At 36.5% G+C, this 13,635-nt stretch overlaps 1 protein-coding gene across 1 annotated transcript in view; it reads right to left on the bottom strand.

Moving 5' to 3' along the window:
- LOC102053854 (gamma-aminobutyric acid receptor subunit pi-like) overlaps positions 1-13,635 on the bottom strand; it is a 47,282-nt gene that overhangs the window by 18,019 nt on the left and 15,628 nt on the right. Inside the window, exons 4-6 of the mRNA XM_005435165.4 lie at positions 4,769-4,836; positions 3,160-3,377; positions 2,471-2,553 (exon numbers count right to left, since the gene is read on the bottom strand). Of these exons, the coding sequence (XP_005435222.2) occupies positions 2,471-2,553; positions 3,160-3,377; positions 4,769-4,836 (369 nt within the window). The remainder of the gene's footprint in view (positions 1-2,470; positions 2,554-3,159; positions 3,378-4,768; positions 4,837-13,635) is intronic.

The raw sequence follows: 13,635 nt of genomic DNA, 5'->3' as shown, positions 1-13,635 counted from the left end.
TTTGGCTTTTACAAGTAATCTCTACTCTCTTTACATTAAACTGAGTTTCCATTCTAACTAATACCTCAAGCCCAAAAATGTCTCATTCCTGTACTTTGCTGATACAGTACAAGCAGCTAATGTCAACAGGGTTAACTACAGGAATAGAAAATTTGGGATTAAACATTCATAATACTTAATACAAATGAGTTTCTTTACCTTTCTGTTGCTAATTTTAATTTCCCCTGATTGTCAAGCACAACTTAAGTGCCTTCATATGGCTCTTCACTGAAAAAATGCTAAAGGACAAGTTCAGAAAGGAAATAATATTTCAGATGGGCCCAAGACATGAATATGTATTTGGGCTGGAGGCCTGTGTGGGAGGAAAAAAAATGAGGAAAAAAGCTTTCAGCCCAGCGTGAACAAATGGTGGTGTTCCCTACCACATGGCAGGGAGCATGAGCCCCCAGGCAGCACCAGCCAAGCCAGGAGCCCTCCAAGTCCCAAAATGTCATATCTGCCATATCAACAGAGACTCAGAGTGGCAATTCTCTGTCTCCTAACATCTGCCAGTACTGCCTTCTGGTGTTGCTATAATGGGGGTGCGGGGAACAACAGACATTTTGGCTGAAATGTATTTTGCCATGTAGAAAGTATAAGTCAATTAAGGTTATTAACTAGTAACAGCAGAGCAGCACATTGTAAAGGCCACTCCGGATGCTTTACCACGTAAAGCCATTACTTGGTAATACCATGTCGTGTTTGTCTTTACATTAGTAATCACTTAATAGAAGGTGTAACACTGTTTCAGCTCAAATATTTGCTATATATTTTACATTCTATTCAAAAACATCAGTATCTGTGTGGATGTGTATGGATGCTTGCATTCACTATTTTAATTCCAGGTAATGGTATTTGCAAGCAGTATTCCAGGATGATCTCATTATTCGTCTATAAACTAACATAGCTTATCTCATGAGGGAACACCATTTCCAGGGTACCCAAAAGTACCTATAGTGCACAGAAGAAAAAGGGCCACAGCTAAAGGCATGTTCTTTCCTTTTTTATTTATTGCTTCTAGCTGCTTTCCTCAAAGCTAAACACCAATGTCATGGGAACATTTGTTAGGACATTACTATGTTTTCCCCTTGGACAGGAGACACATGTGCTGTTGAAAAAGCAGATGGAATCATTCTGAAAAATGCTTAATTATATAGGGATTTTTCCTTTTTTAAATCCTGTTAAATAAATTTTAAGTTCCTGTGGGACACATTTCATTTTGGAACTAGAGAAAATACTAAATGACTCATTAGGCAATGCTGTTGATGTAAATCCATATACATTTATTTACCAATATGCTCTTCCAAAGAGAAATAAGTTAGAGAAATCCAAATTCTAATTCAGTTCACTATTTGTTAAACAGATCTTACAAAACTGCTGATTCTAGAGGGACTCCTGTGTGAGGAAGGTTTTTGGGTTGATTTCCTCTGTGTTTCTGTCTAAAGTGAAATTTTGCAGCAATCTTCTAATTGGTCATGAGCAACAAGAACACACACACACGCCTGAAATGCTAAGGACTAAAACCTGACAAGTACTGAAAAACCTTCCAAAAGATTATGAATATGTATTAATATATATGAACATATAGTTTCATCTTACAGAATTGTTACTTTTTGCATGGGATAATGTAAAAGGGTATTTTGAGAGAGAGTTGTCATGTGAATAATAGCAAAAATTTAACTATAAACATGCACATTTGGATACTTATAAAGTGATCATGTCTGTAAAGTATTAGAGAGCAAACTTTTCACTAAAATTATGAAGACATTCATTGATAAAATGAGAATGTATAAAGGTACATTTAGTCTTGGTCCATCAATTGATGGCATTTTTTTCCCAGGGCACTGACACAGAGACATTTAAATAAGTCACAGTAGGATCTGTATACAGCCATTTGAAAGCAAACTGTCTATGCAATTAACTTTTTTCAATATGAAAAGAGTAAATTAATTAAATATGAAATCTATGCCTTACAAATAGCCTTATTCTAATTTCTTTCTTTCTTAAAGGAATTGTACCTCGGGGGGAGTGGGGGGTGGGGGTGGTGAGCATGGAAATATATACTATCTGAAAAAGAAAAAAAAAAAAAATCTCAGCTATGATGGAAAATGTCTGCTAACAGACCTCCCCCTGAAGAGCAACAGAATAACTGCAGGATGCACTGCAAAATCAAACCTATGATAATCTCCTGAGATTTTGTTTAATATTAACAGCATGGCAGCATTTCAGTACTGCCACACTATATTCAGTGATGCCTCATGCATTTATCTTTGCATACAGATACTATTGTCATTCAACAGGGACTGGTCAGGTACTGTCCCTTGGCTTTTTGAAAATTCCAGCCTCTTCAATAATAATATTTAACAGCCCTTAAAATAGATCACAGATATTCTTCTAGCTGTATAAAAATAGCAAAGATTAAGTGTCTTACAGCTTTCCAGTTGCAAAGTACACATCTGCTTATCCATCGGGTATTTGGTCAGATCCATGCTGCATGCAACAGTTGTGGTGATCCTTGAACAAAAGCAAGCCATACATTTTTATTGAACTAATATTTGCAGGCAAATATCTATTGCAAGGAAAAAAAAAATCTAATATTTACTGGTATCTAGTGTGGAAGAGTAATAGCATCCCAAACAGGAAACCATTCCAGAATAACCAAGTTTAGTGGCAGTATGAAAAAGATCCCCCTTACTGCTTCTTCACTTACTGTCTGCATTTTCCTTTATTGATATTTTGCAACATATTTCACAATTTTTTTTATATTTATCAAAATCTGTTAGAAGGGATAGTCTGCAATAAATAATCCAAATCAGTCATCACAGCTTGCTTTCCTTTGTGGCGTCTTCATTGCAAAACAAGAATGGCAACATGTGATTCCTGTATTTGCTCTACATGAAAGCAGAAGGGTCTATTTAGGGACAAAAAGGAGCCTGATGATGAAATTCTTAAATTTCATCATATTGGTCAATAATATTACATATTCATAACACTACAAGACCATGCATATTCTACTTTTACAAACAGACCAGTTTCTTAAGCATAAAATCATGCTAACCCAGAAAGTTCAAAACGTAAGTAGAAGCCAAACATAAAGGCTATTATGTGGTATATACATACCGTAGAGCATACAAGATTGTTCCATTAGGGTATATTCTTATAAGACGATTCTCGACAGTGATATCATGAAGAAAAGACTTTTTTGAATCAACTATGAAGGTATCCGGTACCCAAAGCATTTCCACAAGCCGGCCATCTAAGCTTAAACTCTTATTACCATCAAAACAAAGTCTCTCATCAGTCCATCGCTGCCTTAGAAATATGGTAGCCGTGTAGTCCTGAAAGAGAAAAAACAAATTTATCACACAGACCAAACCTGTATTAGATTCTGTTTTACAAAAGCGTATGGAAACAGTTGTTGGGCACAAACAGCTTGTGTGTGACTCTCCATGTCCCGTTCCCAAATGCTTGCACTCTGACAGCAGTTGTACTGGCTCTTGTACTGCCAAATTTTCCAGCACTTGATGTGAGGTTATCATTAAGAAATATTATCTTGAGTAGATTTTGGTTTTACAGTCATTGGAATTTTACAGTATAAACTGATGGCCTAAGTCTGGGGCTATAAATCAGCTGAAGTCATCTAGAGCTTTGTAAGCAGATAATCTGGCTCTGTAAATCTTTAAACTTTAGAATGCTTGTATAAGTGGTTGCAAACATCATTTTGATTACAAACTACTACAAAAAATGCACTTTAAGAAAACTTTGGAAAAAATGTATAAACTCAGAAAAAGAAGTTAGTGAAATAGGAAGGGAATCATCATTTTTAGCACAATTTATTCTTTCAGTATCACAAGGGAAACAGCGGTGCCAAATTTATCAAGACCTTGTATATAACTCTCCACCCAAATCATCTTCAGTTCAGATATGCCTTGTAGTCTTACATAAAAACGTACTATTTCTTAGCAACTTTTTAATCAACTTTAGCTTTTATGGTATGTTTTTATCAGCATGAGAAGTTCATCTTAAGTTCTAACCTTAGTTTCCCCTTTCTAATACTAGCCAATACTTACTAGGAGCTGAGGGATTCTAATACTCAATTCCTGTGGAAGCCTCAGTAATTAAATGGTGAGGTACTTGTTGTATATATATGTACACATTATATATATACACACACACTTTCCAATACTGAATATCTGATTAATGGATTTTGCCTTTTATTTCTATGTACCAATGGAGTATCTTTAATTAGAAAAAGTATACTCCACATCATACTTTGCTCAAAAATAAATAAAAAATTAATGAAACAGCTGGAATAAATTAATGTGTAACAGTAAAAGAGGAAAACAAGCAGAGTTCAGCTGTGTCTAATCTCAAGGAAAGAGATTAGTGGTGGTTTCAAAGTCATGTGAATATATCTTTCATTTTCTGAGATGCATAAAGATTTAGACATTTCATCTGGCAGATAAATACTGTTCTATATGCCTTTCATTAAGATTAATAGTCAGTAGCAAATTTCTGTTTGTGTCTGAGACATGTGATTTGCATCTACATTTCTATACTTATTCTAGTGCTATAACCGCTGTCTGTAGTGAAAAAAAAAATTCCATCTCCTAACACGTATCGATTGCACAAGAAGAAAAGCCTCAAAGTCACACTGCCAGCAGATGTAAACACAAGACATTAGCTTATCAACAAGCAAAACAAAAAAAGATTGCAAAAGCTACAATACCATATTTATTTCTGATATTGTATCAATGCTTGCAATATCCAGACTCATTCCAACTGACACAGGACCATCTGCAAAAAAGAGAAAGTCAGAATCTAGCACAGAGTTCTTAAATACTCAGTGTTCAGGAGAACTGGCTAGAAAATTTTCCACAACATAATCCACTTGTTTCCAAATGTTTAGTATCTTTTTAAAAGGAAGTATTCCTCAAACTTAGCTTATGAAAGAATTTTAACAATTTCATAACCAAAATATAATACTTCTAGATTAACAGTATCTTGGTTTTAATAAACATGCTTTATTTCCTAAATACTTCCTGATTTATATAATTATTTTTTTTTTATTTCCAGAAAAGAGTGCTGGGAAAATTGTTGCACAATAAGGTGCAGAAGGCACAATCCCCATGGTACATCACACCCTTCTGCTCTGAGGTGCAAAGCACTGGAAAGAATTCTTCTAGTTGCAACATCTGGTCCATCAAATGTTGGTGAACTAAGGAGTTGCACCTGGTAATGTCATATGGTTAATATCAAGATGGGGTAGCTAAGTGAATTTATTTACTGCCTATTTAAGAATATATCTTCTATATTGTGTTACTGCACTTCAGCATCTTGCTTTTGACCATTAGCAGTTAACTTGCGATTTAAATATTTGCATTTATCAAGAAAAACTAGTAATTTTATTCTCCTGATATATTAACATCTAATGAATGTTCGTTCAGTGTGATTAAATACCTAAGTAGTTGTCATTGTAATGTTAGCATGCTCAGACTCTCATTTCCTTGTGAATGTGCATTTCATGGTGTCAGAAGGAAAATCACCAGCTGTATGTTTCAAAATGCAGACTTTGTGCAGAGCTTTCATGGAAACAAGACATTACTCCTGGTTGGTTATGTGCAAAATAATTAATAGAGTACATGTACAAGAAAATTCATATTACATAAATGCATCTTTCCAAGTCATTGAGAAGCACAGGAAGTAGTACTGAGAAACACACAACTACTTTAAATAAGATCTGTGTAGCTGATGGTGCCAGTCTATCACAGGCACACTGCTGAAACCTCCTCATGGCTCCCTGCAAAGCATTATATACATAGCTCATATACTCCCAAACAGCATCTAGAGGAAGATGAGGTCCAACCTACCCTGCTGAATAACACTAAAGAAAAATGTCATTTTAAGTGGTGTAAGTGTATTAGGTTTTTTTCCAAATAATTTCCATTCGTAATACATGTGTTAAACATCTGGCAGTCCTGAAAATCTATAAATGCTTTGTTCCGGACTCAGTTCAAATATAAAGCTCCAGCTTAAAGCAGGACTGTAGGCTTGCAGCATCCCCTGATGGTAATTTACATGTTTATTATATATTACAAATTGTATACAGAGATCAGAAGAAATTGTTCATCTATCGGAAGAGGACTTTGGAGGCTAGCTGTGGAAGAAAATTATTTAACTGAAAAGTTCCCAGACAATTGACAGCTTGCTCTTTTTTTCCATTCTTTGCAGGTTTTGATACTCTAAGAAAACACTTATGTTTTGTCCCTGCAGGGTTAAAAATTTGCCCCTCCAGGAAACTCAGCCCAATTTTCTAGGGTGCAACAGCAGAGTCAATTGATACTTATGCTTACCATTGTACTATATCATGACAGGTACAATATTGCCAGCTTCAAAAGATACATCTGACCCTCAAAAATCCTTGTTTAAAAATAAGTGTGATTTATAACCCATTTCCTGATTTTTTTTTATAGCCTTCCTACAGATTCCCCATGTATGACTGTAACAGAACATAGTATTGACAACTGTCACACAAGAATTTGGGGAGGGGAACCTCACCATACAAGGCATATGCTTAAAGATGGACCATCCTAAGGAGATGACAACGCAGTGTTCAGCTGACTATGTGGGAATTGTGGCTGGGAATAGTCAGACTCTCCTATTATATCACATTATATTGGTAGGAACAACATTTGATTCTTGCCTGGTTAAGGCTATACAGATTAGGGGAAACGTTCACTAGCAGTATTCCAGTATCATCAGTGCTATTGTTATACCTCAGATGAAAAGTTGACTTTCCAGAAATATTACTGAAATGATATTAGGTTTAAATTTTCCAGAATCACAGACACAGGACTTTGTCCATCTCTTCCTTATTTCCTGTTGCACTGTTTCTCAAAATATTAGGTAACAACAGAACTGTAGCGTTGGGTGACTCCCAATCACCAAAAGACATCTAGCTTAGGTTAAGAGGTACTTCAAGCTCAAACTGATCGAACTGTGAGGCAGGGCTGTGCCAGGACAAGTGCTAAGGAGTGGTCAGGTGGCCAGGATAAAACCATCCTGCTCTGCTAGTCTTCACAGGAAGGCAGGGAGGAGGCATGACAATTACAGAAGGGTCTTTATTAACACAAGCTGCTGGGAATAGCTTTGCTTTAACAGTTTACCAAATCAGAACAATATTAGTAGTTAAATGCTAATTTCTTTTTTGTATGTGAGGCTTAAATACAATTTATGACACCTTACTAAACATGCAAAGTATTAACAGAATGAGCCTTCCCATAATTATCCACCAGGGTTTCCCCTGAACTTCCTCTGAAAGGTCTCCTATTGACAGTGTCAAAAACCAGGCAGTAGACCAGAGGCAGTCAGTTCCTACATTTCCATACATTTGGCAGGAATTGTATGTATAATGACATCTTCAGAAGGAAACCAAAGTCAGTCTGTCCTGCATTAGCAAAGGGAACCTTCAAAACACAGCAAAGAAACGCCAAATGCTGTGCCTTGTTACAGCAATGGGTGCACAGTAATTAACATACATTTTAACTTTTACTGAAACTGGTGCACAAAGACTGTTACTTTACACATTTTACAAGTATTCATAGTAATCCTGTATGGGAAAGCAGCCAGAAGAGTGACAGAGAGCATACCTAAAAATTAAGTTTGGATCACTGCAACGATCACAGCCTGTTAAACTTTGTGCCAACAAAACAAACCACCACTGTCATGTATGTATTTAACTCTGAACACCTACTACTTAAATCCATCGGCACTATCAGCACTGCCTGTGCTGAGCTGTTAGTACTAGCTTTTTCATTTAGTTAAATAAAAAACTTAAAACAATTCTGACACTTGGAAATATCTCAAAAAAAGAGATGGCTTTTTGAAAGAATACCTCATCCTTGCAGCCATACTGGATAAAACACTATGCAACTAACAGAATTAGAAAGAAAAGTATTACTAGAACAATTTGTTATAGTTTCATGAAAAACTGTTTGTGTCTGCCTTATTGCAGCTTTGCTTTGTTTTGGAGTATTAAGGGACTTTTATCTGAAGTGATACATTACGCTTGGATTTTTTCAGTGCATTTAACTTCCAACCACAAGACATCTTTCTTGACAAATATACATTATGTGAAGAGACAGGACAGATTAAGACATGCCCTCTGACATCTCAGCTGTAACTGTTGATATAAAAACATCAGAATACAGAGCCATTTCTAGCAGGAATCTGCTTCAATCCTATTTGTTCGCATCAGTGATCTTTAGACAGTGATGTAGCTCCACTAGTACAGTTTGTGGACAAGAAAAAAAAGTGGAGGGGATTGTAACAACAACAGCTTGTTTAATCATTTGTCAGAAAAACCTATTTTCATGTAGCCAAATGCAAGTAATTAGCATGGTGGGGACAAATAATGCAGGCAGTACATACAGGATAGGAAACTATCTTGGCAAGCTGTGCCTTTGAGAAGGATTTAGAGGTTGTCACAGATAATCATTTCAACATCATCTTTCTGCATTATGCTTTGGCAGAAGCACTATTGCAACAGGGAGCAATACACAGAATTGAGTTGTCTTGCAATCTAGACTTATTGGCAAGACTGTTATGAGATTACTGTGACAAGATTTGTTTTCCACATTTGGAAAAAAAAGAATCTGCAAACAGCAGAGAAATATTCCAGAATACAGAAACAACTCTGGAAGCTTAATATCAAAGGTTGTAACAAAAATTAAGGAACAGCATTTACTCAGCTGCTCAAAGAGAAGCCAAAGCGGCGATTTGCCCCAGTGGCAGTAAGTGCACAGAAAAGGTATCCAGTAGTTAAGTTGTACCCATTGTCTGACAAAGCAAAGCAAGATCCCAGTTTATGGAAGCTAAAGACAACATGAAACTTCAGATAAATGCTGAGTTCTAGAGACATTAAATGATGAACAGTAATTAAGTTAGAAAAAAATTAATTTGAAGGGGGGTGGGAAAACCATAAAACAAAAAACCAAACCACCTTGCCTGCAGGAAGCTGGGTTTGTTGGCAGTGATAGTCTCACTGTGTCTCTCATTTCCATGGGAAAGGAAGGAAAATCTACATTACCAACTGTATACTGAAGTTTACACTTTATGCACCAAGTCATTGATTTATTAAATCATAATTTTAAGGCTTCATCAGGGATTCAAAAGATATTTTTCCCCATATACAACTGGCCATAGATATTCTGGGCTTTTTGCCTTTGCAAGATTAGACATTGGATAACTCGTACATAAAAGTAGTCTTTAGATGATTATTACTTAGTATTTCTTTCTCATGTACCCTGTGGGCTTGTCTCACTAAATCAAAGGGTCTTAGAAACAGCAAACATTCTGGTATCTCCTGGTCTCATTTGGCGGTAAACTGTAAACTCTGGAGCACTAAAATATCTTAATCTAATTAAACTCATAGAATTTAATATAAACAACATTTGAGAAAAAATATAATGACTGGTCTTACACAGAATGTTGGACTTGAAGATTTAATTCACTTTCTTGAATTTAAACCTTAAGACCGTGAAATGTATTACTCTTTATAAAGCTAAGGGGGAAAAAATATCTTTGAAATGTGGTTTAGAATAACTGATTTAAGCATGACACTTTTCTACACCACTTGAAAGCAGCTTCCATATTCAAATATACTTAGCTGTGACCTTTTCCTAGTGTCTCTTTTTAATTGGAACACTTAAGCTATCACATTCAATCACAGAACAAAATCTGTTTGTATAAAATTATTTACAAGATCCTATGCCTCCCTTAACAACTCTATGAACCTGATCCAAGGCTCACTGAAGTCAGCAGGAATTGCTCATTAATTCAGAGAGGTTTGGCACAGCACCTAAAATTATAAAATTGATGTACACTGTTTCAGCAAAAAAAACTGTTGTTGAAATCAGCTTGTATTGCTGAGATAAAGTGTCAGGGTTGTGTAGCACATTTAAGGTAAATAACTGTGCATTTTTCAATCTCTTATGTCAGCTTTTCTAGGGAAGAATTTCACATCTATCTGAAAGTCTAGGATGGATATTACTGTGTTAAGGCATAGTATCTACTAACACTAGTATAGCAGTATTTCATATTCCATTCCAAAGAATGGTTAAAATCTTTCTAGATTAGGCAATTTTTTAATTTGCTAATGGAACTTCCCAGGTCTATCTGTTCAGTTTATTAAGATTTGCTTGATGAACCAGCTCAAAGAGGGACATTAAAGCGTTATAGTTAAGGAAAGAGAACACTCTTAGTAATAACATTCAGATGGCAGAGCCGAGTAGCCAGTCCAGCTGGGACTCCTCTGTACTAAACACTGTGTAAAAGTACCCCCACAATTTGGTAACTGGTATGTGCCACCCACCACGGCCAGACATAAAACATTCCATTTCACTTGTCTGCAAACCTTTGCCATACTAAGACTGGCTTCACCTGGTCTAACTGTAGGCACCTACTCAAGGGCAATGACAGTCTGTACCAGGCATAAATAGCAGGGTTTCAGTAGCAAGGGTCTGGAGGGGTGACCTGAGGGGGAGGAGATGAGTAAAGCAAGGTGAGATTAATCCAGGCTCAAAAATCTAGAAAACTATTAGTTCCAATCCATGCAAGAGAAGATGACAATTTTTGTGTTATATGCACAGTCATTGGATTCAAGAGAAAAATCTCTTAATATAGTCATAATCCCCTCATTAGCAACACTAGCCAAGTTGGAGCCACTTAGGTAATTTCCAGCCACCTACTAGTCTCAGCACAAGGACCAAACACAGGAGACAGGCACATTGAGGGTTTATTAAACTAAGCATTTCTGAGCTGCCATAAAGTTTCCTTGACTAGTAAATTTTTCTGTTTCTCCTGGCTTTAGGAAAAATAGAACCTTCATTTTATGATCATTTGTTTATACCTAATGCTTTCTTTTCAGGACTAAAAAAGCACTTTGCTAAACATTAAGGAGTTCATTGACACTAATTTTGTAAGAGTATGATTGTATCTTGACAGCAAGCATCACTGCAAAAATCTTCATTTCCTGCTTGAAGAAAAATTTCAAGGGCAAATCACTTTGACATGACTTTGAATTACGTTATTCTAAAATTCAGCCTAACCTCTAGCCCTCTCACTCTTTATTAAAAAAAAAAAAGTCACATTTCAGTGTTCCATTATAACTAGGTAACATTAAGTTCAAAGCATTGTAGATGCCAACAAATAACACCATCTAGTCTTAAAACAAACTTCTTCATGCTTATTTAGAAGAGCAGTTCTAACTGACCACCAGATAAACAGAAATATGCACACTTTTAACAGTAAAGGAATACTGGCAAAATAAAAATCAAATAAAGCCACATGCCTTAAAGGGGATGACTGTAGATTTTTTATATATATATTTCTGTATATTAACATACACATACTAGGTTCCCATTTTATGCAAATCCTTTCATGCGCTTCAGACAGCAAACACACATCTTGGGGTTAACATGCATATACATCCTTTTCTGTTCATGTTGCTAGAAATGCAAGTTTCCTTCTCAGAGTAAATCAGCATTGATGGGTTGATACAATTAGAACCGTGCAGGTTTTTATAGTAGGTGATAATCTCTACCAGTACCAGAACACCCCATTTTATGTTTTTATTATGCACTTGTTCATTAACCTGCTCAAGTCAAACCAGCACTTTGATCAATCAAAAAAGGATTGTAAGATCAGTCTCTTACTATTAACATGCAAATGTCATACCAATTAAACATTTGGGGGCATAAGGCAGGTTAAAAAAAAAAGTCAGAAGTACGCCTGAGTACCTTGATACTCTGGTTTGATCAACTATTTAGCTAGTGTGCTGTAGCCATTGGTATAATTCTGAGTAAAGCCAGTTACACCAAAATGTTTCTCATGAAGAACAGATACAAGATACACCAGCTGCAGGCAGATAATATGCACAGAAATAAAGAGAACATTACACAGAAGAAAGCTAGGATAGCTGTGGTCACACAGACCAGCACAATCCACTGATCTGTTAAATTAAGTATTTAGGTGGTTTACTAGGTCTGCTTCTGAGAAGAGCAATAGCCTCTCCTGGACCTGAATCTCATCTGAGCTGCAGTGCACCTTGCCAGTAACAGAGAGGGGTCAGGGCTGAGCAGATACAACTCCCCACCCCACCCTGAGCACACATGCCTCTATCACATGGAAAGTCATCCCAGATAGCCTTGCAAACAACTACAGGTCCAAAAATATGGATGAGCACTTTCTGGCTTATCTTAACCTTCTTATTCCTACCAAAAAAAAAAAAAAAAGTAATTTCTCACAAAACCACCAACCCTGCATTTAGAAATGGCATCAATAAAACATATTTGAGAGTCTCAGCCCATTACTTCAGCAGCAGGGCTAATACAGACCCATCTAAGATTTCCAGATTTCCAAGACAGAGTTTGCATGCCTGAACTGTGGCGAGCATATACAGTGATGCTGGCACTGTCTGGAAATGCTAGACTCTCTCTGCATATGACATAGACTTGCTCCATGCTTGAGCTCCTCTGGGATTCCCAGGCAAACACAGAAAGTCCTTAGCATCCCTCTGAACAAAATCCCCAGGCAAAAAAGGGTCATAGCCTTGCTAAGTTACAACAGCTGAGGGGAAAAAAAAAAAAAAAAAAAAAAAGGTGGCTCACATTAGAAAAGGAAGACTCATAACTCAGTAGTGCTTTACTATTGGTCTTAACTACTATCATACTATCATAGGATTTTGCAAAGAAATTCCGTTTGCTGCCTACCAGAATGCATCCATCATGGTAGTGCCAACATACCTCCAGTACCAGCATGAAGTAATGAATGAAATGCATTAATGGCCACTGAACATATAGTTATTTTCCATTATGCATCATCTCCAATGATAAGATTTTTCATTTATTTATTAGCATTACTTTTCTTTTTCTGAAAAGTCTTCTTAGATCATGTAAATTTATAGCAGTTTTGTCAGCAGCTGAGACAATTACAATAAAACCAAACAGATAAATTGTTTTCCCTATCTCCTAAACCTAAAATATAGATTTATTTTAATGTATTTATGAAATGGATTCACATATTGCACATGATGTGGAGTGCCCTTATTGAACAGGCTGATAGTCTCACCAGGTATTTGGATGGCAAGAGGTAACAGCGTGGTCTGAGAAAACCTTCAATCAATCATTTTTAAGTAGGCTATAAAAGGATGTAAGAGTCTTAATTTGAAACCTCTAACATTTCTGAATATCTCACTTAAGAACTATTGCCTAGCATTCACTTCGTGAGTTTATTTTCTGACAGACACATGGTGCTAAGCATCTTTTCAACATGCAGAATATCTTTTTCAGAGTTCTGCAGTTACTGAAGGGTTTTGAGACTGGGTGAAGATCTCTGCCTTCAGTATTCCTGATACAAGCAATTGCCTAATCCAAGCAAGGAAAACGTTTGTCACTGAGATTTCAGGTGCTTAACACTGACTGCACTACAGGGCAGTAAAGTCAACCTTGGTGCAGCAGACTACACAGGTCTTCCAACCTGGTGACCGTGGCCTTCCAACACAGGGAACTGACATTTTCAATTCATTTTCCCTCACAG

The sequence above is a fragment of the Falco cherrug genome, chromosome 9 (assembly GCF_023634085.1).
Source record: "Falco cherrug isolate bFalChe1 chromosome 9, bFalChe1.pri, whole genome shotgun sequence".
Taxonomy (NCBI): Eukaryota; Metazoa; Chordata; class Aves; order Falconiformes; family Falconidae; genus Falco; species Falco cherrug.
This window is presented reverse-complemented; position numbering and strand designations above follow the sequence as displayed.